Source organism: Rhinoraja longicauda, chromosome 3 (assembly GCF_053455715.1).
Source record: "Rhinoraja longicauda isolate Sanriku21f chromosome 3, sRhiLon1.1, whole genome shotgun sequence".
Taxonomy (NCBI): domain Eukaryota; kingdom Metazoa; phylum Chordata; class Chondrichthyes; order Rajiformes; family Arhynchobatidae; genus Rhinoraja; species Rhinoraja longicauda.
This window is the reverse complement of record NC_135955.1, coordinates 20560226-20587127: the sequence shown is the minus strand read 5'-3', so window position 1 is coordinate 20587127 and position 26902 is coordinate 20560226. Positions and strand designations below refer to the sequence as shown.

At 39.9% G+C, this 26902-nt stretch overlaps 1 protein-coding gene across 1 annotated transcript in view; it reads right to left on the bottom strand.

The window, feature by feature from the left end:
* Positions 1 to 26902, bottom strand: part of dnah6 (dynein, axonemal, heavy chain 6) — a 228725-nt gene that overhangs the window by 174516 nt on the left and 27307 nt on the right. Inside the window, exons 14-22 of the mRNA XM_078394918.1 lie at positions 24960 to 25111; positions 22152 to 22304; positions 20149 to 20400; positions 19019 to 19147; positions 9924 to 10037; positions 9422 to 9565; positions 6600 to 6812; positions 2045 to 2137; positions 880 to 999 (exon numbers count right to left, since the gene is read on the bottom strand). Coding sequence (XP_078251044.1) covers positions 880 to 999; positions 2045 to 2137; positions 6600 to 6812; positions 9422 to 9565; positions 9924 to 10037; positions 19019 to 19147; positions 20149 to 20400; positions 22152 to 22304; positions 24960 to 25111 — 1370 coding nt within the window. The remainder of the gene's footprint in view (positions 1 to 879; positions 1000 to 2044; positions 2138 to 6599; positions 6813 to 9421; positions 9566 to 9923; positions 10038 to 19018; positions 19148 to 20148; positions 20401 to 22151; positions 22305 to 24959; positions 25112 to 26902) is intronic.

Sequence of the window (26902 nt, the reverse complement as noted above, 5' to 3'; positions counted from 1 at the left end):
TCTTGGTGTGCCCTAAATTTTAATTGTTCTGCCACGGACAGCTTTGCCTTAAATTATCAAAGTCCTAAATTCTGAAGTTTCTTCCCTAAATCTTTCTTGTTCTCTGTCTTTCTTTCCTCCTTCGAAGGACCATTAAAAAAACCTATTGTTTTTAGGTCATTTGCCATACTATATAATTAAATAGCATTGGATAAAATTTAGTTTAATAGCATTCCGGTGGTTAAAGTACTTTATTCAAGCAAATCGTTTTTGTTGTAATGCAGACCAGATTGCTCTGGTTGTACAAAATCAGATTGCTCTGAAATACAAAATGGAGGAAGGCCAACTGGTCAATTAATTCCATACCGGGTCTATGTAAGAACAATCCAGCTATTCTCAGGCATCTGCTCTCTCCCCATAGTTCTGGGAGGAGATTAAAAGAAGTTATGTTGTCCTTTATTGGCCCAAGCTTACTTTGAAAGATACTTATTGCTGAATAAAAAAGTAAAGTATGTCAAATCCTTTAGACACATTCTGCTTTGCAAAAGGTTGTTTGCTCCCTAATTCTGCTTTGCAAAAAGGTTGTTTGCTCCCTAATATTATATCTCTGCAGAATAGAGAAATGGTGACATAAATTATCATGGAAAATGTGGCTTATTGAAGATTAAAGCATTATTTTAAATTTAGTGAGTAATTTAGATAATTTAATTAATATTTTCAATGTACAATTAAACATTTACAAAACTGCAGATGGATTTAAAAAAATAGAAATGTTATAATAATTTTAAACCAATTTTTACCCATATGCCAATTTTAAATCCTATACATGCAAACATGGCAAAGCAGCCATCTGTAAAAGCAACATCTTTCTCCGATCTATCCAACAAAAGTAAAACTTACCAATGTTTCATTGAAGAGTAATAGAAGTCTTTGCCACTCGTCAACACGGGTTTTAATAGGACCAACATAACGTGATGATGCAATGGTTGATACGTTGATAATGCTGTCATCTAGCAAACCCTGTAGCCAAATTATTTTATAGAAATTAGTCAACTACAAAACAAAATTGAATGTAGAATACTCACAACTCTGAAAGTCAATAGTCTATTTTCTTCCAGTCATTGGGTTTTGGTAAATTCTCCAACTTGGCCAGTTTTGAGCGTTAAGATTGTTACAATCCTCACGTATTTCTTTCTACATCATATTTTTGTTGTTTGGTTAAATCTTATTGTATTACTTGTGGTTATCTCAATAGAATTTTTCTATTCTTTTCGCAACTGTTGCAGATGCCAATCCCCGTAAGATAAACAAGAAAAGACAAAACTACATGATAGTTTTAAAACAATTATCTTTTTGAGATGAGATGAAAGATTTTACTCGTTATCTGTTGCCCACGTATTTTTATTGGAAGTTTTGTGGAGTTAACATTAATTTGCACAGTAATCAAAGGGTTGATAGCTCTGTAAGACAGCAGTCCTTGTATATTATATCACAAACCTGAGTAGATCAAAAACAAGTAAACCTAATTTATTGTTATTATTTCTCTCATCTTGAGCAAACTGGCAATCAATACTCAGATAAGAAGCCAAGTTTTTTCCTCATTTTAATGCCGGTAGTTCCAGATACCTGATCCCTCCTTTAAATGTATGTCCATATTGTCTCAGTCAGAATGTGATATTGATGCTGTCTGTGCATGATCAAGTTGTATGTGCATGTTCTAGAGTAGGAAGCAGGCAAGAGGTAATAGTTCCTCCAATCCCCCATGGCCCAAAGCCCCTAAGAAGACATCTCTCTTAAGAAGTAGATGGTAAAGGACATGAATCCTGAGAACAATTTTTCTTTCAGCAGCTAAAATTAATAGGAACATTAACACAATTTAAAAGACATTTGGACAGATATATGGATAGGAAACATTTAGAGGGATATAGGTGAAACGCAAGCAGGTGAGATTAGCGTAGATGGGACATCTTGGTTGGCCTGAACAAGTTGGGCCGAAGGGCCTGTTTCCATGCTGTATGACTCTATGACTATTTATTGATGCATTTCAATGGATAATAAGCCCTACCTGAATTTCATCAGTCCCTCCAAGAATGAAAACATCTTTGGCGTCACGATGAGGAACGACAACAAGCTCAGTAATTTTCCAGGCATCTTCCACCTAAAAATAAAGCATTTGCACAACAATATACAGCAAACAAATTTTAAAAATATATAAAATGGCATTACAGATATTACATCACATAAAATTGCACCCATTAAAATGCAATTTATTTATGCATTTACTAAATAAAATTGCATGCTACATTGGATATATCCATGATATTTTTCAATGTTCTAGCTTTGATAATGATAATGCTTCAATTTGAATTTCTTTACATTTACCGCATTAAAACAGACTGTAAATTGAAAATATATCTGTTAACAGATTGTGCCAAACAGTGTTTACTCGCTGCTGGCAATTCCATACGCAGATTTTGACTTTAAATTCTAGTTTGGACTGTGGGCTAAATTGTGCATAGTTCTGTCTACAAGAATTAACCTTCCACAAGTATGTCATAAAGTTATGTGATAGGAGCAGAATTAGGCCATTCGGCCCATCAAGTCTACTCCGCTATTCAATCCTGGCTGATCTATCTCTCCCTCCAAATCCCATTCTCCTGCCTTCTCCCCATAACCCCTGACACTAGTACTAATCAAGAATCTATCTATCTCTGCCTTAAAAATATCAATTGACGGCCTCCACAGCCTTCTGTGGCAAAGAATTCCACAGATTCACAACTCTCTGAAGAAAAAAAATCCTCCTCATCTCCTTCCTAAAGGTATGTTCTTTAATTCTGATGCTATGACCTTTAGTCCTCGACTCTCCCATTAGTGGAAACATCCTCTCCACATCCACTCTATCCAAGCCTTTCACTATTCGGTATGTAAATACAACTAAATTTATAACCGATAAGACTGATTCTTATACCACTGACTATTCAGCCCAGAAATTGTGTCAGCTCCCAAGGGAGCCCTGTACCTCCTCTCTTTATTTACCTATACTGCTGCAACTTGTACACTCTCATACATGCCTATGATATGTACTTTGATTCATTTTGTCATTCACTCCACAATGCCTCCACTTTGATTCATTTTGTCATTACCTTGCACAAAGTAGTGATTTATAGAAGCCAATTAACCTAGCAATATGCCTTTGAGATATGGAGAGAATGCAACTGGATTCGTGTAGGATTAATGTAAATGGGTGCAAGATGGTAAGTGCAGACTTGGAGTGGGCTGAAGTACCTGTTTCCATGTTGTATGAGTCAATTACTTTATAACATTCCTGATTTTGGGCAATGTGTTTTAATTAAACCATTCTTGTGCACATTCATTCTATAAAAACATTCTTGCATTTTCTATAATGTCAACAGCTCACCCTGCTTACCAGTCCACAATGATCAGTACAATGTAAAGAACAAACTCCCAACTCCCTCCTTTTTCATCAGGGGGAACCTCTAATCATAACTCATGCTCTAACGACTTGAAAACTTCAACCACGACTCCCTGTACCCCTGCCATAGACCCAACCAGTCCTGTGGTCAATAATCTTTCAAGAACAGCACTGGGAAATTTCCCTGATGAGTGCAATCCACTCTTTTGTCAACCAACAATTCCTATGATGGCCTAGAAATCCATTAAGTCAACTCCTGGTGCTGATGGTTGTAGGTTCTTCTGCTCCCAAATTGCAAAGCTCAAGTTTACATGAGTGCCTTTTAAGCCAAGGACATGATGAGTCACAGTCCCAGTAGGTCTTTTTTTATTTTAATATCTATAATACACAGTAAAGGTTTTAAAGAGTTTTTAATTAAATATTATGAAAATTATTTCAATCAATTTCCATACTTTTTAAAGATCGCTGAACATGGCTGGGGTGTCAGAGGGGCTAACCCCCTCATTGTGCCTCTAGAGACAGAGCCTGTAGTCAGTGCCTCCTCCTGCCACTCCAGTGGTGGGATGCAGAGGGACGGGAGAGACTGACCCGTGCCCTCCTGGGCATTGTGGTGTCCACATGCGGAGGTGGTGGGGGGAGGGGGGGGGGGGCAGGGACACTCTGGCACGCCTCTCACTGCAAAACATGGAGAAATGGGACTAGCTTAAATGGGGCTTTTTGGTGAGTATGGAGGAGTAGAGGCAAAGGGCCTGTGTCTGAGCTGTATGGCTACGAGAGACATTTAAAATCTATAAAAGAAAAAGCTCACACATTTTGACAAGAGACAAAGCTTCATATCAGATTTTGACTTCTCAGCGTCAGGGTGTCTTGAGGACAAGGTGTCATCAATTCTTTGCCTGAGGTGTATGTGTCGCAGCAGAACTGCTATGTTTTATGATGCCTCTCTGCATCCAGCCTGGGCGAGCATGGTACACAGAATCTGCATATTCAATTATTTCAGGCATGGGCAGGGTTCAGCCCAAAATATCCCCTTCAGTCACATTAAATAAATTAAAATATCCCTGTTCAGCTCACTCATATTATTTCCTTCTTATGCATTAGGATTGCAATTTTTATTCACAATCTAGTACAAAAGTGCAGATGCATTTTCACAAGACATTGCTTTCTTGGTGAGATAGCAAGGGAATCATAATCCAAATCACACTCTTCAGGTGGCTTTGCTGATGTGATAACTGACAAATGCACATAGGTACAGCTTCCCATTCTGACAATGACAGACACACACCAATACAACGCCATATTGAGACACAGCCCCACCATATTGGACAATTAGCCTATGCACGCATGCGCACATACACACACATACACATACACTTATCAGCATCTTTCAGACTCACAATCTGACTAGGTTGGAGGGGAAATTTGCTTTCCTCGTGGACGCTGGGAAACCGAAGCCCAACCCGAGGAAGTGGGAAATTTATACAGTAGGCACATATTTTTTGCTGCCTCATCATCTCTCCCATCCTTATTGAAATGGCTCCTCCGTCTAAAATAATCAAAATAACAATGCGAGCAGAATTTCTTTCCTATTGCTTTTGTCATAATCATTGCAGGCACACTAGATAGAACTACAAATGATGTTTGACTTCAAAAACACAAAGCGGATAGGAACAGAATGAAGAGGCAGTGCAAGATATTCATGATGCCAAGAAAAATTGCAGTCCAGGAATGACACCCAACGGTAATTTCAATGTATTCTGCTTAGCTCTATTCTGATTAGGGCACTGTGAAGGCAGTTAAGGGAATGTCAACAGCACAGGTATTTGGCACCAGAGGTCCGAGGTTTAGCCAATGGAAAAAGTACTGCCACAGTTTCTTACAGTATTCAGTTTAGAGCATCACATTTCAGGAAAGACATATTGCCTGTGAAAGAAGTGCAAGACAGGCTCACTGGAGTTGTACCAGGGTTTGCAGTGTCAAATTATAAGATACAGGAGCCTAAAAGTGTTTTCTTGTTGATATTGAAATTCACTAGGGAAAGTCTTCAAGATGCTTAAAATAATGATAAAAATATTCGGTAAATTCACAGCTGAAGAAGGTCTCGCCCATTCTCTCCTTTTCATAATAAAGACTTCCTCATAATTGATTTTGAGATTTTTATCACCCATCCTTTGCAGAATTTGAATCAGGCTTTATGGGAAAATCAGCCTGACAAGGCCAGTCACAATCTTCTGTTTTGGCAGATTGATCCTGTACTTATCTGTCATTCTCAATAGACAATAGACAATAGACAATAGACAATAGACAATAGGTGCAGGAGGAGGCCATTCGGTCCTTCGAGCCAGCACCGCCATTCAATGTGATCATGGCTGATCATTCTCAATCAGTACCCCGTTCCTGCCTTCTCCCCATACCCCATGACTCCGCTATCCTTAAGAGCTCTATCCAGCTCTCTCTTGAATGCATTCAGAGAATTGGCCTCCACTGCCTTCTGAGGCAGAGAATTCCACAGATTCACAACTCTCTGACTGAAAAAGTTTTTCCTCATCTCAGTTCTAAATGGCCTACCCCTTATTCTTAAACTGTGGCCCCTTGTTCTGGACTCCCCCAACATTCTCGACATATTATCTTTCTTCTTCACACTTTGTCAAGTATTCCAATTCAGTACCATCTGCAAACATGGATATTAACCGGCATATGGAGTTTCTTGTGTCTGCATAATAGACAATAGACAATAGGTGCAGGAGGAGGCCATTCGGCCCTTCGAGCCAGCACCGCCATTCAATGTGATCATGGCTGATCATTCTCAATCAGTACCCCGTTCCTGCCTTGACCCCATCTAACTAAACTATGGTGATAAATTTTGGCATACTTTATTAAATCTGATTGCGCATTCATTTGGAATGATGCCTGAAAGAGTTTTGATGCAAACCAAAATCAGCAATTTCTGCAAAACAAGGAGGCCAGCATTTACGAACAATAATTGGTCACTAGGATTACTCTGAGGACTAAAACAACAATGCTAGATTACACATGAGGTGCTGGATTCATCCAGCTACTTCTACAGTTTACTACACTGTGGAGCAATTCATAATCAAATGGCAGGACAAGCTTGAGGAGACATGTAGTTGATTCCTGCTTCTATTTTCATATGTTCTTACATTCTACTTCAGTGGACATTTCTCACCTTTTTCAATATTGTTTCCAAAGCAGCTTCACCAGAGGCCTGGCCTGAGACATTCTGTATTTCCTCAGGATGTTCAAAAGCATTAAGTTCTATTAGATCAGCCAGAGTTACAGGTTCAGCAACATCAACTAATTTAGCGGCAACAATGTGTTCCATTAATTCCCAGTGTCTGTGCTTCAGGAAGGGGTTCCTTAGATCAGTGATTACAGGAAGCTAGAATATGAAAGAAAAATTAATTACGTTTTTTTGGCAAAATTATATAAAAAGTAAAAGTTGAGTCAGGCCCAACCAGCCTCTTTATACCATTGATTTTACTCCTGATTTAAACCTTGTTTGTCCCACACATTCATTATAACCCCATCAGCATGACAATTCATCCTATCTTCATTTACATTATTATTGGAATTTTTTTAATGTATAAATGCTTAAAATTTCATTCCTGTGGGCTGAATTGTTCTGATATCTTATTGGAAGGTCTCAGACAGCAACATTCACCCAGTGTAAGATCTGAGAGGTGATTCCACAAAATGATAATGAGGAAACCCTTCTGTACTATGTTTTGCTCTGGTCTCCTTGTGGATTCCATATTTATCAGTATGCTTTATTCTGAACTACACTGATTTCAATGAGAACATAGGATGAAAAAGGAAGACAAATTACATTTGTCCATTTTGTTTTCCTTGAATGTTTTAAATTACACGCAAGTGTTTTGCGTGTTCAATTGGAATTTGATTTACTTTAATTTTAACATATTTTAATTGTCTCTAAAATATCAAACTTGCTTAAAACTATTAAAATCAATTGAAGGGTTTACAAACAATACAGATCTGACCCCAGTTTTGCCTTCAGAGGCCAGTCAGTAATTTAGGATTTCCACATCTGGAAAGAGTAAGTGCAGATGTGGGATCATAGCCAGCTTTTCCAAGCGTGGGGCTAAATAGGTATATTCACAAACTGCTGGAGTAACTCAGCAGGTCAGGCAGCATCTCGGGAGAGAAGGAATGGGTGACGTTTCGGGGCGAGACCCTTCTTCAGACTGAAGAAGGGTCTCGCCCCGAAACGTCACCCATTCCTTCTCTCCCGAGATGCTGCCTGACCTGCTGAGTTACTCCAGCATTTTGTGAATAAATCGATTTGTACCAGCATCTGCAGTTATTTTCTTATACTTCTTAGGCTAAATAGGTATGATAGTTTCACATTTTTATGACTTCAACATTCTAACATCTTAGGATTTTTCTGAAAAGGAAGGTGTGGTGAATATCTTATATGGCCCATTGGGCTTGCAGTCCTTCAAGAGTGGAAAGATTTTCTCTGTGCATTGCTGATGCTTTAACAGACTTCTCAGCCTTCTTTGTTGTGGTTACAATTTCTCATTTCTGATATTATCCTCATGAATCTTAATCTCTTTAGCTTCATGTCTTTTTTTAAAGATAAAAATCGGGGCCAAAAAAAAAAAAATAGACATACAGGGCCATTTTGTTCTGTTGTGCTCATCCCAATACACAGTTTCAACTGGGAGGTTGAGAAGCAAAGAGGCAGGCAACTTTTTATAATTAAGCCAAAATTCTACTACATATTTAAAAAGTCTTCCTACTTCTAACAATAAAATTCACCACCTCATAGCTAACCATTTGATGAACAATTCTGCAGGTTCACTAATAAATGCTTCACCCATCGACGTGTGGAATGCCCCTTGAAAATCAAAATATTATCTTATTATCCTTACTTACATTTTCTGGTTTCATTCACAGAATTCAAATATGGTCCACAAATTCAAATATGACCTGTCCCTTGTGAAACCAAAGCTAATTTCAATATATTTTAATTTCTGGATTATTTTCCATTACCTTTTTGAGTAAAAGATTATTTCTAACAACATTAAGCTTACTGCTTTCTCTGCACATGTTCTATCTCTCTTATCTAAATGTAGAATAAACATAAGCTATGTGCCTATCCTTTGGTTGTTAAAATTGAATTTTAAGGCTTCTGCTATCTCCCAAATTTCAAAAGCGAAGCTTATGTGGCTAATCTTCCACTTTCTATCTCTTCTTGGGGAAATACATGCAATTGGACAGACATGGCCCTGACTTTTGCATTATTTCTATGTCCTCATAACGTAACTGTTTAAGAACTCTAACTATCAAAGTCTTCAAGGATATTGTGACATCCATTTGTGGACAGAGGATTGGGAGAGATAAGTAAGTTTTTTTTAAAGGCAGTAAGTATATACTATTCACAGAAATTATTGATAAGATTATAAATATGAAATGATACCGTACTCTACTTCAGGCTGGTTTATAGTATTTGGGCACCTGTCTAATCATTAGACTTCATTTGACTGCTATTATTCAACCTTATGTCCACATTTCTTCCTGTGTTGATTCTCTCATCTAAAGGTTCTTGCCCTCACACTTTCTAACATTCCAACTTTGTGCTCTATTGCTCTAGCATCAACAAATCAACTGAAGAAGTGTAAGGTGAAATTAAATAATTTATGATTTTCTTAAATTCAGCATTTTTTTTTAAATAAAAAAATAAATAAAGTCTAGAAACAAGGAACTGCAGCTGCTGGTTTACAGAAAAGGGCACAACGTGCAAGTGTGGGTTCCAACAAGGACCAGCTGCCATGCACAAATTTGTGCAAAAAATTTGTATTTTTAGCACAATTTCACCTTTTCATCATGGTATTCATAATAATATCATATTGTAGGTTGTAAATGCCAGAATATTGTTCCCTGCAATCAAAACCCAAATTGGTTCCAAGTTCCTACCACAGTATCATTTTAATGTGCATATTGCATGCGAATCCTCTATCCCAGTACCTTTTGTCTCATCTGGTCCACATTATCTTTAAGTTTTGCCACCACAGTATTTACTTGAAGACCTTTTTCAAGTTGATTCACAATTTTGCTATACTTGGTTACTTCACCACTCAATTCTTCCGCATTTATGGTTTCAAATCTAAGCTGTGGGAAAGAAAGGACACAAAACAAGAACTTAACTATTGCTCTATTTGTTGGGATATCCAAATAATTTGAAGGAACTAAGAAATATATATTTATTTGAAATTTTTTTTTTTTTTCCCCCACAAATGTGTCCTTTTCTTAATCATGTACATCCATAAACATTAATGCATTTGGCAATCATCTTTTCAAAATGATCCAGCTTTTGCCTTTGCCTTGTATATATATTTAGAAATTTACAATTCATTAGCTTTTTAAAAAATGCCAAAATGTTACAGATGATGCCTGATCTGCAGAATATTTTTACTATTTACTTTTGACATTTTACCCTGAAGTAGCTACCTTAACTAAGAAAACCTACCTGCAGCCAGTCATCTGTGCGACGATCCCAGTCATTTAAAGAATTCCAAAGAAGATTTTTTAGTTTCATATTAGCATGGACTTCCTCCAGAAAGTCAAATTTGGTTATTTCTACCTATGTTTTTAAAATATAATTGCACATATTAGAAAAAATATATAAGCTACAGAATTCATGTTGTTAGAAGCAGGGTTGCTAACAGTATTTAAGAGACATCTAGTTAAATATTCGAATTATCCAGATATCAAAAGCTATGGACTAAGTGCTAGAAGATGGGATTAACATGAATGGGTGCTCATTGGTCATATGAACATGGTGGGCTGAATGGCCTGTTTCCATGCTGTCAGATGCCAAAACTCATACAAAGACTATGACAAACATTGTGCGTCTGGGATGAGCCAAAAATAAATGTGCCATCCATAAGTTAATATCTCAGAAAATAATTGTAATTAACAGTAACAATGAAACAAAATATACACAACAGTATTGCCGCAATGGACTTTCTTAAACAATTTGCTAAGAAACATTTATCATGTATTTCAATATACAGAATAAAAAAATCTTTTTTTTTTTAAATCCCTTAGTGCAAAGGTAATCCATGGCAAGGTAAATCCATCAGCAGGGGGGAAGGGGTTTATGGCAAATCAAGGATACTTCCAGTTTTCCTGGCAACTAACCGTGTCCACAGAAAGTAGTACTTTCTAGCAGTAGATACCATCTGACATTACACAGCTGGATTGATTTACTATAGAGCATTTGCAATGCTGAGGACATCATGGCTAGCAATTTTAATGAGTTGATCATCCCATGAATATTGGCTACATGGGTGTTCACCAGGTGGAGCAACAGGCAAAGGCAAATGATGCAGGAGTCCCCTGTGTCCCCTCTCAAACAAAGTAACTGCATTGGATACTGTAGGAGAGAATGTGGATTGACCTCTCATGGAAAAGCAACAACAGCCAAGTTCTTGGCACCACAGATGGCTCTGCTACACCTGAGAGGTGGAAAAAGATTAAAAGAGCTCTTCTAAGGGGAACAGATCTCGTTTTTGACTGCAAACAACATTCCTGGATGGTATGTTGCCTCCCTGATGCCATAGTCCAGGAAGTCACAAAACTGCTTCAGAGCATTTTAAAAGAGGTCATGGTGCACATCGGTACCAATGACATAGGTAAAAAGAGGAATGAGATCCTGCAACATAAATGTAGAGGGTTTGGTCATAAATTAAAGAGTGGGACCTTTCAGGTTGTAATCTTTGAAATACTTCCAGTGTCAAATCCTAGTGAGTACAGGAATAGGAGGATCAGTCAGATTAATGTGTGTCTAAAAGATGGTGTTGAGAATGTACAGGAGTAGAAATATTCTGGGACTGGAAGATGGCTGTTTAGAATTAGTGGTGATGACATAACGAAGTTTAGTTCATTTCCCTGAAACTATGTAACTATTGTCGAAAAGGTAAGTTTTGTTTCTCTGTAACCATGTGACACCTACTTTGTATGTGCACTGCTTGTAATTGGGCCAAGAAGTTACTACTGGTAAGAAAGTTACTATCTTCTGTATTGAACTATATAAATATGCGACCAGTTGTATGTTGTTTACTCTCTCTCTCTGTTCTATCCGTGTGACTCTGGTGAGAGTTCGAACAAGTGGAGCAAAAGAAAGTCCCGCGGAGAATAAAGGTATTGAACTACAAGTACTGTATTCGACTCGGTGATTACTGAACCAGACTGAGGGGTGTGCAAACCGGTATTCACATTTGGTAGCAGAGGATGGTTCTCAACGAACGACCAACGTGAGTTTGCGGTCCAGAAGTTGAATCGCCTCGGACCGCAGCGGGAGAAATTGGGCCCCTGATGTAAATGGTTTATCTCACTACCTCGGTTTTCCTCCAGTCCGCCAGTCTGATGGCGAATTAGTCATTCGCTGACTCAAGAATGGCGTCCCGACGAGACTCAGGTCAGTCTGGCGAATACTAGTAGTAGTATATTTGGTCAGTAAAGTTACTGAGGGTGGTCAGTAAAATTACTGAGGGTTGTCAGTAAAATTACTGAGGGTGGTCAGTAACATAAAATTACTGAGGGTGGTCAGTAACATAAAATTACTGAGGGTGGTCAGTAAAATTACTGAGGGTTGTCAGTAACATAAAATTACCGAGGGTGGTCAGTAACATAAATTGCTGAGGGTCAAGATACCCATTTGTGATATTCTAAGGTTGTACGATATCGATAATTGCTGCGAGGAAATCTTTGGCCGAAACGGGTGGTTGTTTAGATACCACAACTGATCCCAGGAGTCCCTTACAAATTCTGTGTGATAAATATCCTGATGAAGCAAAACAATTGAGTTATCGGGTGGATTAAATAAGAAATTAGGATGTGAATTGTGGCCTCTAGGAGGGGCTAGAACCCTGGACGGTGTAAAACAGGCTCAGGAAATAATTTGGAAACATAGTAGAAGTATTGCTGCCAGGGAACTTGTCGGTCTTTGGGTGCAACATTGTCAGGAACGAAAAGAAGCCACAATGTTAGCAAGTTGGTGGGAAAATGCTCTAAAATCAGGAATGAAAATTACGGAGGGAGGAGTGACCAAATTCGTAGACGTACTGAAAAAGGAACGCGCTCATAAGAAACGCCAGAAACAGGAGTCCAAAAGGACCCTGGGTGAGTCAGAGATGAATAAGAAAAAAGGATTACGTAATCCAACGGTTGGGCTTGGTCTGGCAGAGGGAGACGATGAGGATTTGGATGAGTGGGAGAGTAGAACCCGTACTAGTACCCACATACCCCTAACCCCGACTGCCCCGGCACTGGTGAATCCATCTCTAAGTCTGCAGATCGGCCATACCAGGAGTAAGACTAAAAAGAGTTAACCCATACCACGAGTCCAGGGCATCCCTAAACCAAAGAGGAGGAATCAAAGACAGATGGTACAGAACCAGTCCCGTGACAAGTATCGGCTTTACGATAAAACCCAAGGACGGGGATTCTGGGGATGACTTGTCCCCCTTGGAATCGGAATCTGAGTCCGAGTCTGAGATAGACGAGGTAATCAAGCGACGACCCGCTCTCTGCCAATTCCCGGTTAGAGAGATGCCCATTCCCGCTTTCAACTCAGCAAATCAAGTTGGCGTCTGTAATGCATGAACAATGAGCGTTTACTACCCTTGGAAGCTGAACGAGATAATGGCCATACTGAGCCAGGTGCCAGATAGATAGAAATCACCCGTCTCATTGTAGACTTCCTCCGAACCACTATACGTGCCTATAATGCCAATTCCAGAGATTTGTGGGCTCTGGTGCCACAAGTCCCAACCCCCGTAGAACACGCGGGATTCCTAGTTAATACCAAGCAATGACGCACTAGCCAATCTGCATGCCCAGAGTCCGGTCAGGGAGGACACAATCCTTACCGCCTTTACTACCACTCTGCAAAAACCTATTGACATCTCCAAAGTTCTGGATACTAGACCCCGGAAAGGAGAGGGGCAGAAGAATTTTTGGAGAGGTTTTCAGAGATATACATCAGTCAGTCGGGGGATACTAACTATCGAAACGGTGCGAATTCACCCCAGTATTGTGCTATTCTGATAAATTGCCTCCCCGCCACTGTCGCAGAGGCAGTAAAAACTAACAATATGGACTGGTCTGAAAATAGTCCGAGCCAAATGGCCCGCGCAGTTAAATACTACTGGAGGAATGGTAGGGGACAGGAGAATCGGCCCCAGGTTATGGTAAAAACGGAGTATGTAATGAAGAAGGAAGAACCGAAAGCCATTCCAGACAACAGTGGCTACTGGGTGGAACCTCAGTACTGCTTACCGGGATGGGTAGATAGGCAGGGATACGGGTACATCGGTCACCCCAACGGACCAAATGCCCCCACCTGTGGCTCACCCTATGTCCCTAAGGCAGCAGTTTAGAGAAGGAGGCAGAGGAGGCCGTCAAGGGGGGTTGGACACTTGCTTTAATTGTGGACAGCGAGGCCATTGGAGCACGGAGTGCCCGTCGCGAAGACAAAAAAGAGAGGGTTATCAGCAGGAACAATGGGGAGGTTGGCAAGGAGATCGAGGACAAGGGAGGTACACGAAGTATTGACTGGGCAGCTTAGTGGTGGACAGGTGCAACGCAGAACCTATTCTGGAACTACAAGTTGCGGGAAAATGGTGCACCTTCTTAACGGACACAGGGGCATCCGTGTCATCCATTCAGTCCACTTACAACCTCCCTAAATCCGACAAAACCCAGAGCCTATCCGGGTTCCAAGGACAGGTGTGCCAATACCCCACCTCTATGCCAGTTGAAATTTCATACCGGAACAAGACGGTACAGCATCAGTTTGTAATCACCACCGGCCTAGATTGTAATCTGTTGGCCTGGAATTTGTTATGTGCATTTCAGTTGAAGATCGAATATGGAGACGACGGGATAACTGTGACCCCATGGGCGCCTAGTGTTAGACAGTGTTACTCATCGGTGACACCTCAGTGGTGGTCACTGGACCTGGAAAATGAGCCCCCACTCCATATTGCCCTAGCATACGACCGAAGCTGCAGAAACATGGAGTTGGAAACTTTTTACAGACCATGTGAAGGAACCAGGTGGGATGTAAACCTCCTGGCCCTAGTGACCGTTCCACAGGGAACAGCAGAATATGCTGAGGTACCCATGGATTGTGGAAACAAGCCTCTGGGGTCGCTCCCCACGTAACAAAGAAAGTGAACTTCCCATATCACACAAAAGACTTAGGGCCCATGGTTCAGCAAGCAATCGGACTGACGAACCCGAACACGGGCCAAGAGCAAGAACTACCCAACGATTGTACCGTCCAATTCTACCAGTCACCGCGGACGGTTACCACGCAATTACACCATCATCTTGGGAGTGAAGTACAGGAGTATGTGGACCCACAGGTGTGAGCAGAAGACTCTACTCAGGTAGGATGTGTTCATATTACCCCCATCCAAGTAGCTGTCCAGTAAAATGTATCACTGCCCTCTATATGACAGTACCCGCTGAAGCAGCAGGCAATACCAAGCATCACCAAGTTAGTTTGGGGACTATTAGAACAGGGCATTTTGGTAGAATGCCAATCCCCATGCAACATGCCCATCCTCGCAGTCCCCAAGGCTGGGAAACCAAACCAGTATAGATTAGTCCAGGATTTATGGTCCATTAACGCTATAGTAGAACCACTCCATGCCTTGGTACCAATCCAGCCCACATCTTAGCCCAAATTCTGGCACAGGCAAGGATCTTCTCAATAGTGGACCAACAGCATGCTTTCTTCTCCCTGCTCCTACACCAAGACAGCCAGTACCTCTTCGCCTTCACCTACAATGGACAACAGTATACATGGACTGAGTTGCCCCAAGGGTTTGTGAATTCCCCAACATTATTCTCCAGATGTCTCCAAGGGCAGCTGCAGACCTTAAGCTTTCGGCGTGGCTCCACCCTTGTCCAATACGTGGACGATCTACTTGTAGCCAGCCAGGACGAATAAATCAACCGCGAAGCTACCACTCAGTTACTGAATCATTTATCAGCACTGGGATATGTAGTTTCCCCATTAAAAGTACTGGTAGCCCAACAGAAGGTGAAGTTCCTCGGCGTGGTACTGTCAGCAACAGAGCGGAGTCTGGAGAACTGCAAATTCCCCGTGGCTGGTCATGGTGAATTTTGTCAGCAATGGATACCCAACATTGCTCTAGAAACCAAAAAAATTGATGCCTTGCACTGGTATGAAGGGGGATATTCGACTATCCGAGGAGACCCAAGAAGCCTTTGAAAACCTGAAAAGACCTCTGTCACAGACACCAGCATTAGGAAGGCCACTCTATGACCGACCGTTCCAGTCATATTGCACAATCCTCGCTGAATTCCCCACTGCAGTCCTTACTCAGAGACATGGAAACAAACATCGACCGGTGGCCTATTACTCCTTGAAACTTGATCCGGTAGCATGGGGACATCTCTTATGTATGCAGATCTTGACTGCGATCTACTACAGCTTGCAATCGGCTGCCAATTTGACTCTACAGCAAGACATAACAGTGTATAGTTCCCACTCAGTTGCTGCCTTGCTGGGACAGTTGCAGACTCAACACCTCACTATGGCCCGCCAGAATAAATACCAGATATACCTGCTGAACAACCCCAAATTGCAATTTATGTATTGTACCACCATCAATCCGGCATCCTTTCTTGCCGATATTCCCATGACAAACCCTGACGTAACCCTGTATGTAGATGGAAGTGCATCAATTGGACCCCTAGGGGAAAGACTTTCAGGATACGCAATTATAGATCAAGATGGCAAGAGTGCGGAAGCGGCGGCCTTCGTAAAATACCATTCTCTGCCCAACAGGTGGTACTGTTTGCCCTGATAAGAGCTTGCGCCTTTGGAAAGGGCTTAAGAATAAATCTTTACACCGACTCTTGATATGCTTTCGGAGTGGTCCATGACTTCAGCCAGTTGTGGAAGAATAGGGGATTCTTGACTTCAGCGGGAACACAAATATCCCACCAGAAATTGGTATCAGACCTGTTACAAGCCCTAATGTTGCCAAAACAATTTTCCATTATAAAATGTACGGCCCTCACTCTGGGCCAAACCCTAGTAGACGTAGGAAATCACCGTGCCGACCAAGAAGCTAAGGAAGTGTCCCAGGGGCGCAGGATGGTGGTACCTAAAATGATGAGGCAGACTAAAAGCATAGACAAAAGCAAGTCTCCCTCGGAAAGGCCAATGCCAACCATCCAAGAAGTTGTTAGATTACAGGAGGACGCTCCTGACCGAGACATAGAAATGTGGATGTAGCTCGGTTGTACTGTTGATTACATGTCAGGATTATGGGTTACCCCGGCAGAGCAAACATGTATGTTAGATGAACTCATGATGTGGGTTATTGAATGTATACATTTTGCAACTCACTGTGGTGCCCGAGCAACTGGCGGTATGCTTCTTGCTACATGATGGCATCCAAAGTTGCAGACTCTGGCTCAGGGGATTGGTAGTCGCTGTCTGATCTGTCAACAACGTAATCCCGGGAAGGGTATAACTTGTGAAAATGGGAGAACCCCCTTACCCATGGGTCCCTTTGAGACCCTCCAGAGGGACTACATTGAGTTGAAAAGATGTTAGTGTTACTAATATGTATTGGTTATCGTTGATGTCTTTAGTAAATGGATTGAGGCTTACCCCCAACTACGGATAACAAAGCCTCTACGGTTGTTAAAGTACTTATGAAAAGAAATTATACCCAGGTATGGGATCCCAACTCGGCAGAGTTCGGCAGAGTTCGGACAATGGCCGTCATTTTGTGGGACAGGTGAACAAGGAATTTTGCACCCAGATGGGTATCCAACAGCAATTACATTGTGCCTATCGATTTTTCAGAGACCAAGTAACCTATAAAATCCACACAACTGTAGGATGTAGGAGGAAACTGGAGCACATGGAGGAAACCCATATGGTCATACAGAAAATGTGCAAACTCCACACAGGCAGCATCTGAGTTCAGGATTGTAAGGTAGCAGCTCTGCCAGCTGTGCCACTGTGCTGCCCCTGTCATTTCCGATCATTTGTAAATCGTTTCATATCTTTATTTATGCACTGGGGTCAGATTCAAGCGATACAAGTTAACGAAGGAAAGTGGCTCCTGGGGTAGAATTTTAGAAATTATATTATTTAATGCCAAATCTGCAATTTTTTTGCAGAACACAATTTAGTAAAGGCTAATTTCTTCAATTGCCGTGGACGCCAATAGGATTAACAATCTCATCAGGAAAGTTGGCTCCGTCCTGGGGGCGAAGTTGGATATATGGGTGGTGGTCTTGGAGAAGAGGATGCTCCTCAAACTGCAGAGCATCTTGGACAATACAGGTCAACCCCTCCATGACACACTGGTCAACCTGAGGAGTACCTTCAGCAACAGACTAGTTCCACCAAGATGCAGTACAGAATGCCACAGGAGATCCTTCTTCCCTGTGGCTATCAAACTGTACAATCCTCCCCCTGCTGACGTGGAGTAGACTGACTTCCCTTCCCTATCCCCTATCTCCTATCCCCTACCCCCCACCCCCTACCTACCCCCCCCCCCCCCCCAATCTTTGCACATCCTCAGTCCTTTCCACTCATCACTTTAATTTCATGTTTCATGGATTTTGTGTTTTATGACAGTTGGCAGATCAATTTCCCTCCTGGGAATAAATGAAATTCTATTGTATCATATCGTATCGTATCGTTGACATTCCCTGAAAATTGCTGTTTACTTTTTCATAGAAAAAGCTACTGACCTCTGGTGATCTTTCTGTTGGCAACCCTCAAGAGCCTGTTATTTCTTACATGGCTTTGAGACAAATATACATCTATCCCAGTAAAACCAGAATCCTGATCCCAGCATTGAACACAACTTAGTCGCACCCTCCGGTGTAATAGAATGTTTACTGACTACTAAATGAATTTAAGGCATCTAAAGTTTTTAACTGAAAGCCTGATAAAACATGAAATATAAATGTTAGAATTGGATAATTATTGAATATTGGTACCATAATTTGGCCTTCAATCTTTAAAACAATATATATGCGTGCAGTTTACTCCAGTCAAGATGCTTTTCATCAGTTTAATATGGATCTAAAAGATCTCTCGACTTGTTTATGTTGAGGCCCAAGGTCATTATTTTTGTGCCGACTCAAATGCTGCACCAATGAGAAATAAACCCCCCATTCTACCCTCCATTCAATGCATAATCTGCATAAGCACATTCATCTCTTCCTCGGATTTTATCCCAAGAACGTCTGCTTCAAATACTTGTAAAATTGGTCCTTTCAATTTGAATGATTTCTGTCTCGATCATTTCTCTAAAAAAAAACTATAACATCTACCTGCAGTTTTCTAATGATTTTTCAAATGCCTTCCCCTTGTGACTCCATAATTTGATGGACTAGCAATTTCCCATTCACTAAATCAAACATTCCATGATTTTACATTATATTCAGTTCCTGCGGAAAAAGTGTTCCTCAGAACTTTTCTTTTTAATCTGTGAATGACTAATGACTTCATGTTTACCATGAAGTCACAAAATAGTTGAAACCAGTCACCTTGAAGTTCTTCTGGTAAGATTTATATTCAAATGCACGTTTCTGTAGTTCGTCCATGACATTCTGCAGCTTATCCAGAATGTTTTGCACCTTTTCTCTGTCAGAATTGATATCCAGAATCTGAGGATCCTATAACATATATGGCAAAGAAAACAGATCAATGGAATTACAAGCATCATGTAATAGAACAAGGAACTACAATCACTAAATATGCCAAATAATAGTGTAAGGGTATACTGCATTCTTGCTTTGTTTCATTTTATTTCATTTGCCTTCCTCAATAAATCCCAATGATATCCCCAAGTTTAGAAGTGAGTAATAATATTCCTGGCCTCAGCAACAATACAGTTGCTGGCAAGTTTTGAAACAACCACTGGATAAAGAGAGGGGTTGTAATCAAAATTTAAGTGAGAACCTGCAGATAAGGCCAGGGCAAAACAAAGCATTATTGGATGATGCAGGTGAGAACAAATGAAAAGTATTTTGTATTTATGTTATCTTTGCAGTCTCAGGATGTATCAAAGTGCTTGCCTGGCAGAATAGAAGACAGGAAACTCGGAAGGTTTACTGCCTCAGAACCAAAGATACCTAGTTAGAAAAATCCTTTCATGTAACCCTGAAACTGTTTTTTGCATGACCTGTGAAGGACTGCTTCGACATGAGTGTGGCCTGTGCTGTCCATGTGCCACTTTTCAAAATCCCAGAAGTGGAGACCACTCCACACCTCCCAAGCTTCATCCATGTCAGATGCAATGATAACCAATAAGGAACACAGAGGGCATCGTGGAACTTGCAATAAAACCACAACGTTCCTTCCTGAAAGATTCTTCATCAAAATTGAGTAAACTCCAAGTAATCATTTTCTTAGTTTACAAAATTGTCATGTACAAGAAATAAAAGAAAAGCAAATAAAAAGAATAAATCTACAACACATGTTAAGCAATTTAAAAGTCAATTTTAGGGTCTCATTACCAACTGTGCAAGATACAATTTTTTTAAATTCTCAGACTTTCCAAAGTAGTGAAAAAGAGAAAAATGTTAAATGCTTGATATAATCTAACACTCATGATTAAAAGAAATATGCAATTCTGAATCAGGGCTGAGGATGAAGGTAACCACTCTTGACCTACCTGCTCTTGCAACCAAACTGCTCTGACTTCCTCATTCAGAACTTCAACATCTTTATCCAGACAGCGACATAATTTGGTAATGTTGCTTTCTCTTTCATTTACAGCTCTGTCAATTACAGTGCGAACTGCGGATATCGAAGGTTTCAGAGTTGCAAATACAGCAAGATCTTCAGGAGGTGTGGCAATCTTGTACTTTTCAATGAGCTGATACATTATGACAACAATACTTGATTCTTCTTCCAATACTTCAATCTAAAAAAATCAATAGTTGTATAATTAAAGTTATCATAGCGAATTTCATCATAAGGTTATGGATTGTTAAATCCTTAGCCAATTCCCATGCTACCTTGGGCAGCACGGTGACGCAGCAGTAGAGTTGCTGCCTTAAAGTGCTTTTAGCACCAGAGACCCAGGTTCAATCCCAACTATGGGTGCTATCTGTACTAAATTTGTACGTTCTTCTCTTGATCGCGTGGGTTTTCTCCAAGATCTTCGGTTTCCTCCCACATTCCAAAAATGTACAGGGTCGTGTGTTAATTGACTTTCAATAAATATAAATTGTGGGGGGGGGATGACTTCCAGGGGAAGATTTCAAGTGCGTTCTCTTAATTTTGCCTGGATTAATGGAGGTGTCGGACCATCAGTTGCCAGAAAATCAGTGATGGACCTGTATTTGGTCAATGAGTCCCCACCAGCAATTATATTCTCTTGAGCATCCTCCTGTGTTAATCAGTGTAACATCCTGTTCTCATCTCCTTCACATACATGTGCAACCTCCACTTAAATGTATCACATTGTCATTATTCTATGATACAAACATTCGTCTGAATTTGTTTTCTTGCAGGATATCCTATTCTGATGGCTAGAGGCCATGTTATTTTTTACGTGGACATTTTTTCTCTATATGTTCTGTCAAATCCTTTCACCATTTTAAAAAACTCAGGTCAAATCTCAGCCTTTCTCCACTCCACACTAAAGTGTAGAAAGACCAGGCCTATTAAGCACATACTTTTACACTCAACATATCTCATCTTCTCCATGCCATAACAAACTGTTTCACTCTGGTCAATCATTTCTCAGAACTAAACTTCACAAGGCTTTGTGAGTCTTCTTTGAATATATTCACATCTTTCCCATCATATTGTGATCGAAAAGTGCATATAATTCTAAGATCATAATAGAGAGATGCAGCATGGAAACAGGCCCTTTGGCCCACTGAGTCCATGCCAACCATCTCTGCATTTTATGTTTCAGTCGACAAACAGAAAGTATCTTAAATGTATTACATTTTTCATCATCTTAATTGCTTGATTGCTATTTTCTGGCATCAGTGGCCATCAATCATTGATCCCCTATTTCTCTATACTTGTCAATGCAGTATCTTCTTAGGTTCAAACTCTCCTTGTGCATTCCCTTGGTTTTCCCTACTTCAAATGTTCTACCTACCTTAAAAATGACAATCATATCTGTCAAGCTTGTCAATTAAGTAAAAAAAATATTTGCAAACTGCTTTAATTAAAGTGTACCTTTCCAAACAATTATATAATATTTCATAATGCAAACAAGAAATAGTCCAAGCACAACATTTTGTATTTGTAAAACAGCAGGCTAAAATGGAATCAAAAATCCTACCATCTCTACTAAATTTATAATGCGCAATTATGTATTTTTCAGTTATCAAAGCAGAATATAGATGCATTCTTAACATATTAGATGTGTGATCAATTCTTCTCTGTGATAAACATGGTTAAACATTTACTATTGACATACAATGGAAATCACATCCAATTATCATTACACTATCTTTATTTTCCAAGTCTGAATAACAGTTAAACAAGAACATCGAAAAACCCAAGACCTGGTCATTGTGAAGAACAGTAATGTAAAACCAACCTCTTCATTTTCTTGGAATACATAATCGCAAAGAGGAAAAACAGGAATAAAGTAAGAAAATTATGACTCTGTTATTTTATAGCATATATTATGAATATATTTCCACATACCCTATCTTGCATCTCGTCAAGGAATATCAAACTGTTCACATACTCTGTGGTACCTGTTGGAATGATTTCAAGTTTAAATTCAGCATCTTGTGCTTCATGAATAATAGCATCGGTTTTCTTCTTGGCAAGTACTGGAAGTACATCATAAATAGCCTAAACGATTAAAAAAAATCAAATTAATATCATCAGCAAGAGTATTACTTTTCCTTTAACTTCTTACTATATTGTACTATTAAGCTGTTTTCCTAATAGTCAGCAGGAATTAGAGCAAGTAACAACATGACTTACTTTAGGCCTATTAAAATAAACATTAATGTTCTAAAGTATACGTTAACCAAATTAGAAATGTTTAGAAATAGCATTATGATGGTGCAGAAATATCTCTTGTTCCACTACCAATTATAAACCAGTGTGTAATTTTTAAAAATGAATTGTGTTTGAATTTCAAAAGTTACAAGTAAGTTTGATTCTTCAATAGTGATTAGTTACCTATCTTTTAACATTCACAACAACTGGAATTTTTTAATTGTGTATTAACTTAAAAGAGCAAACCATAAAAGAATGGCACCAGTTAAAGTAAAAATTATGTAAATCATTATAATATTATACATTTTGTTTAATTCTTTTCAAAGATCTTTTGATCACATATAATAGAAATTGAATGCAATTACATTATTTTTAAATACATATTAATATCAATACAGATACACGTTGCTAGGACTTACAAGAGGATGTAGTCATGGGTTGGCAGTTTCTATTATAAAAGACATACAAATCTTGGGCTATACACAGGATGGAAGAAAAGCCCCTCCCATGGAAACAGAATCATGTATATCCCAAATGCACTATCTGAAGTGCTATCAGGCACTTCTTGACCTGATGGTATAACTGGCTTTTATAGCTCATCACCGCCACATGAGATTTAATGGAATATATTTGATTATGAGATTTACTTTATAAATGAATATACCAATCAAATAAACATTGTTAAGTAACATTTTGTCTGGATGTCAGTCACAATTTTATTAGAAGGCTACATTTAGAGAAAATATTGATGCAGGTACTATATGGAGCACTCCCAGATCAACTCAGATGCTTAACGATTCCTTTGACTGAAATAAGCTGGAGGAGTAAAGGTAGGTCCTTATTCTTTGTATTGTCTGACCACCTGTCAGATAAATCTATTTTGTTTTACAACCACATGAGATTAATCGCTAACATAACAATGAGGCGTCTGCAGTATACAACTATGTGAACTAAGATTGAAGATCATGGAAAGGAGTAATACCCAGAACATGAACAATAAACCCTTCAGGTCAGCAGCTACAATGTAATTTATTTCACAAAATGCTGGAGTAACTCAGCAGGTCAGGCAGCATCTCAGGAGAGAAGGAATGGGTGACGTTTCGGGTCGAGACCCTTCTTCAGACTGATGTCAGGGGGGCGGAACAAAGGAAGGATATAGGTGGAGACAGGAAGATAGAGGAAGAACTGGGAAGGGGGAGGGGAAGAGAGGGACAGAGGAACTATCTAAAGTTGGAGAAGTCAATGTTCATACCGCTGGGCTGCAAGCTGCCTAAGCAAAATATGAGGTGCTGTTCCTCCAATTTCCGGTGGGCCTCACTATGGCACTGGAGGAGGCCCATGACAGAAAGGTCGGACTGGGAGTGGGAGGGGAGTTGAAGTGCTCAGCCACCGGGAGATCAGGTTGGTTAAGGCGGACTGAGCGAAGGTGTTGAGTGAAACGATCGCCAAGCCTGCGTTTGGTTTCGCCGATGTAAAGAAGTTGAGATCTAGAGCAGTGGATACAATAGATGAGGTTGGAGGAGGTTCAGGTGAACCTCTGTCTCACCTGGAAAGACTGTTTGGGTCCTTGGATGGAGTTGAGGGGGGAGGTAAACGGACAGGTGTTGCATCTCCTGTAGTTGCAGGGGAAAGTGCCCGGGGATGGGGTGGTTTGGGTAGGAAGGGTGGTGTGGACCAGGGAGTTACGGAGGGAATGGTCTCTGCGGAACGCAGAAAGGGGAGGGGATGGGAAGATGTGGCCAGTAGAGGGGTCCTGTTGTAGGTGACGGAAATGTTGGAGGATGATTTGTTGGATACGCTGGCTGATTGGGTGGAAAGTGAGAACGAGGGGGATTCTGTCCTTGTTACGAATGGGGGGAGGGGGAGCAAGAGCGGAGCTGCGAGATGTAGAAGAGGCCCTAGTGAGAGCCTCATCTATAATGGAAGAGGGGAAGCCCCATTTTCTGATGATATCCCCTGGCTTCACACCTTCTACCACACTGCCCTCGTCTATTTCCTTGGTTACCAGGACCCTCCTTTCCTCCCCAATCAACTTTTGAAAGTTCCTTTCTAATGCCATCAAAGTAGTCTTGCTTAAGTTGGAAGCTCAATTTTTGGACCACCTTTATCCTTTTCCAGAATTAATTTGAAACTGATAGAATTACTGTCCCTGGTTCCAAAGTGCTCTCTCACTTAACCTTCGGTATTCTGTCTGAATTTCCAAAATAAGATCATCTTTGCCCCTTCTCTGGTAGGGCTACCTCCATATTGATTGACCAAACTACCCTGAGTACACGTAACAAATTCAACCATGTTCAGGTCCTTTGCATTGTGGCAGTCCTATGGAAGTTAAAATCACGATATTATAACCTTGTTATTCTTGCAGTCATTTGTGATATTCCTACATAGTTTGCTCTAATACCTCCTGACTATTAGGATCCTATAGTACAATGCCATCAAAGTGTTCATCCCTTTCCTATTTCTTAATGTTAAAAGGTTTTTGACAAAATAAAAATTGTTTACCTCCAGACATAGCAGTGGTGAAGGAATGAGTACTTTTTTCAGAGAGGTGTTATCAATCAGCAACAACCCTAAGTTTTTAGTTTGCTTAATACTGACTGCATCTTCATGTTGTTGGTGATATTTCTCCAGCCAGCTCACAAAGAAATAGATATCTGAATTAAGAGTAAACACACATTGTGTTTTAACATGAACCCAAATAAAGCAAATATATTTTTAACTTAAGGAAACCTTTGCTGACAGAATACATTTTTATGGATATTAGTAATTTCCTGATTAAAATATCTGAAGGGGGAAATTCAATAATGTGCAGAAGTTAGAAGAGCAGGCACTATTTTCTTTAGAGCAGAAGAGATTTAAGGGAGGATTCAAGATTTTGACAGAATGCACAAGAGAAACTGTTTCCTTTACCAGGATGCTGATTACCAAAGAACAGGAATGCAACGTAATTGGCAAACAAGCCACTTCAATTAAGAGAAGAATAACTTTTATGCAGAAATCTTAAATATACTCCATAAAAAAATGCAATAGGCACATTCAAATGTGACTTTAAAAAAGAACTGCATAAACACTTTGTGGAAAATGTTTGGACCCTTTGTTGTTTTGGTGTTTAAATTTGCGATTTGGAGAAGAATTCACAAGCCATGATTCGTAAGTTTGCAGATGACACTAAAGTAGGTAGTATTGTACGGAATGTGGAGAGAATAATTAATGGAAACTTAGTGGATAATGGGAGCGGACATGGACGTGATGGGCCAAATGGTTTTCTTCAAATGCTGTGAGACAATATGGAAATCTTGATATGAATAAAATGCCACTTTTTCACCTTAAACTATAAATATGTCAAGGGGAGGGATTAACTGAATTCAACGCAATTTAAAAGATTGTAATGAAGAAGATATTGGACTTCATTTTGAGAGTAAATCCTCACAGTTCTGTATACAATTGTCAGCAATTCCCTGTCCCTGCAATTTGAGATTTCTGGACATCTCAAATGAGTGCAAAATACAGTACTGAACATGTTTGCAGCTGTTGATCAGCCTTTCTTAATTTCACATGATTTGCTGCCCATTCTGGGTTTACTATGGATTTGTGACATGTGTTCTGGTAAATTCTCAGTGAACCAAGTACCATTTTCACAACACGATAGTTCCTCTATTTGGTTTTTAATGTGAATTTAAATCATTCATGAAAACTCCGCAATTGGTAAAATGAACTTTGAACTCACATTTCTAAATCAAAAGTGTAGCTCACTAGATGATATTCTATAAATCTCTTTTTAGAGCTTTTAAATTGCCTGAGTTTATTTCATTGTTTTAATAAAATGTTTTGAATTCAGGATTTGGGTTAACTTTTTAAAAAATATTATGCATTTTATATTTTTTATTAGCTTTAATAAATGTTATTTGACTTTAAGGTTTGTTGACAGTTTCTACATTACAGTAAATAATGAGAAATGATCTACATGTGATGAGAAATGACAGGAGCAGCAGTGATTAAGGTGGTGGAGATGCTGCCTCACAGTGCCAGAGACCCAGGTTTGATCTTGACCTCGAGTGCTGTGTGTGTGGTGTTTGTAAGTTTTCCCTGTGTGTGTGCGATTTCCTCCAGGTGCTCCAGTTTCCTCCCATATCCCAAAGACATGTGGGTTTCTAGGTCAATTTGACTCTGTAAATTGCCCCTTGTGTGTTTGAGTAGATGCAAAAGTGGGATAACATAGAACGAGTGTGAAAAGATGATCGATGGTCAGCGTGGACAGTGGGTCAAGAGGCTTGTTTCCATGCTGTATCTTTCAACCAATCAACTTTATGTAGAAAAGCAGGATAAACTGAAATGTATTTCTTCAAAGGATGCATTATCCAACCTAACCATCTGGCAAGGTTGTTTCTCAGTAGTTTTGTGGCAGGACTCATTTCTGAGTCATACATACAAGCTCTTTGATTCAG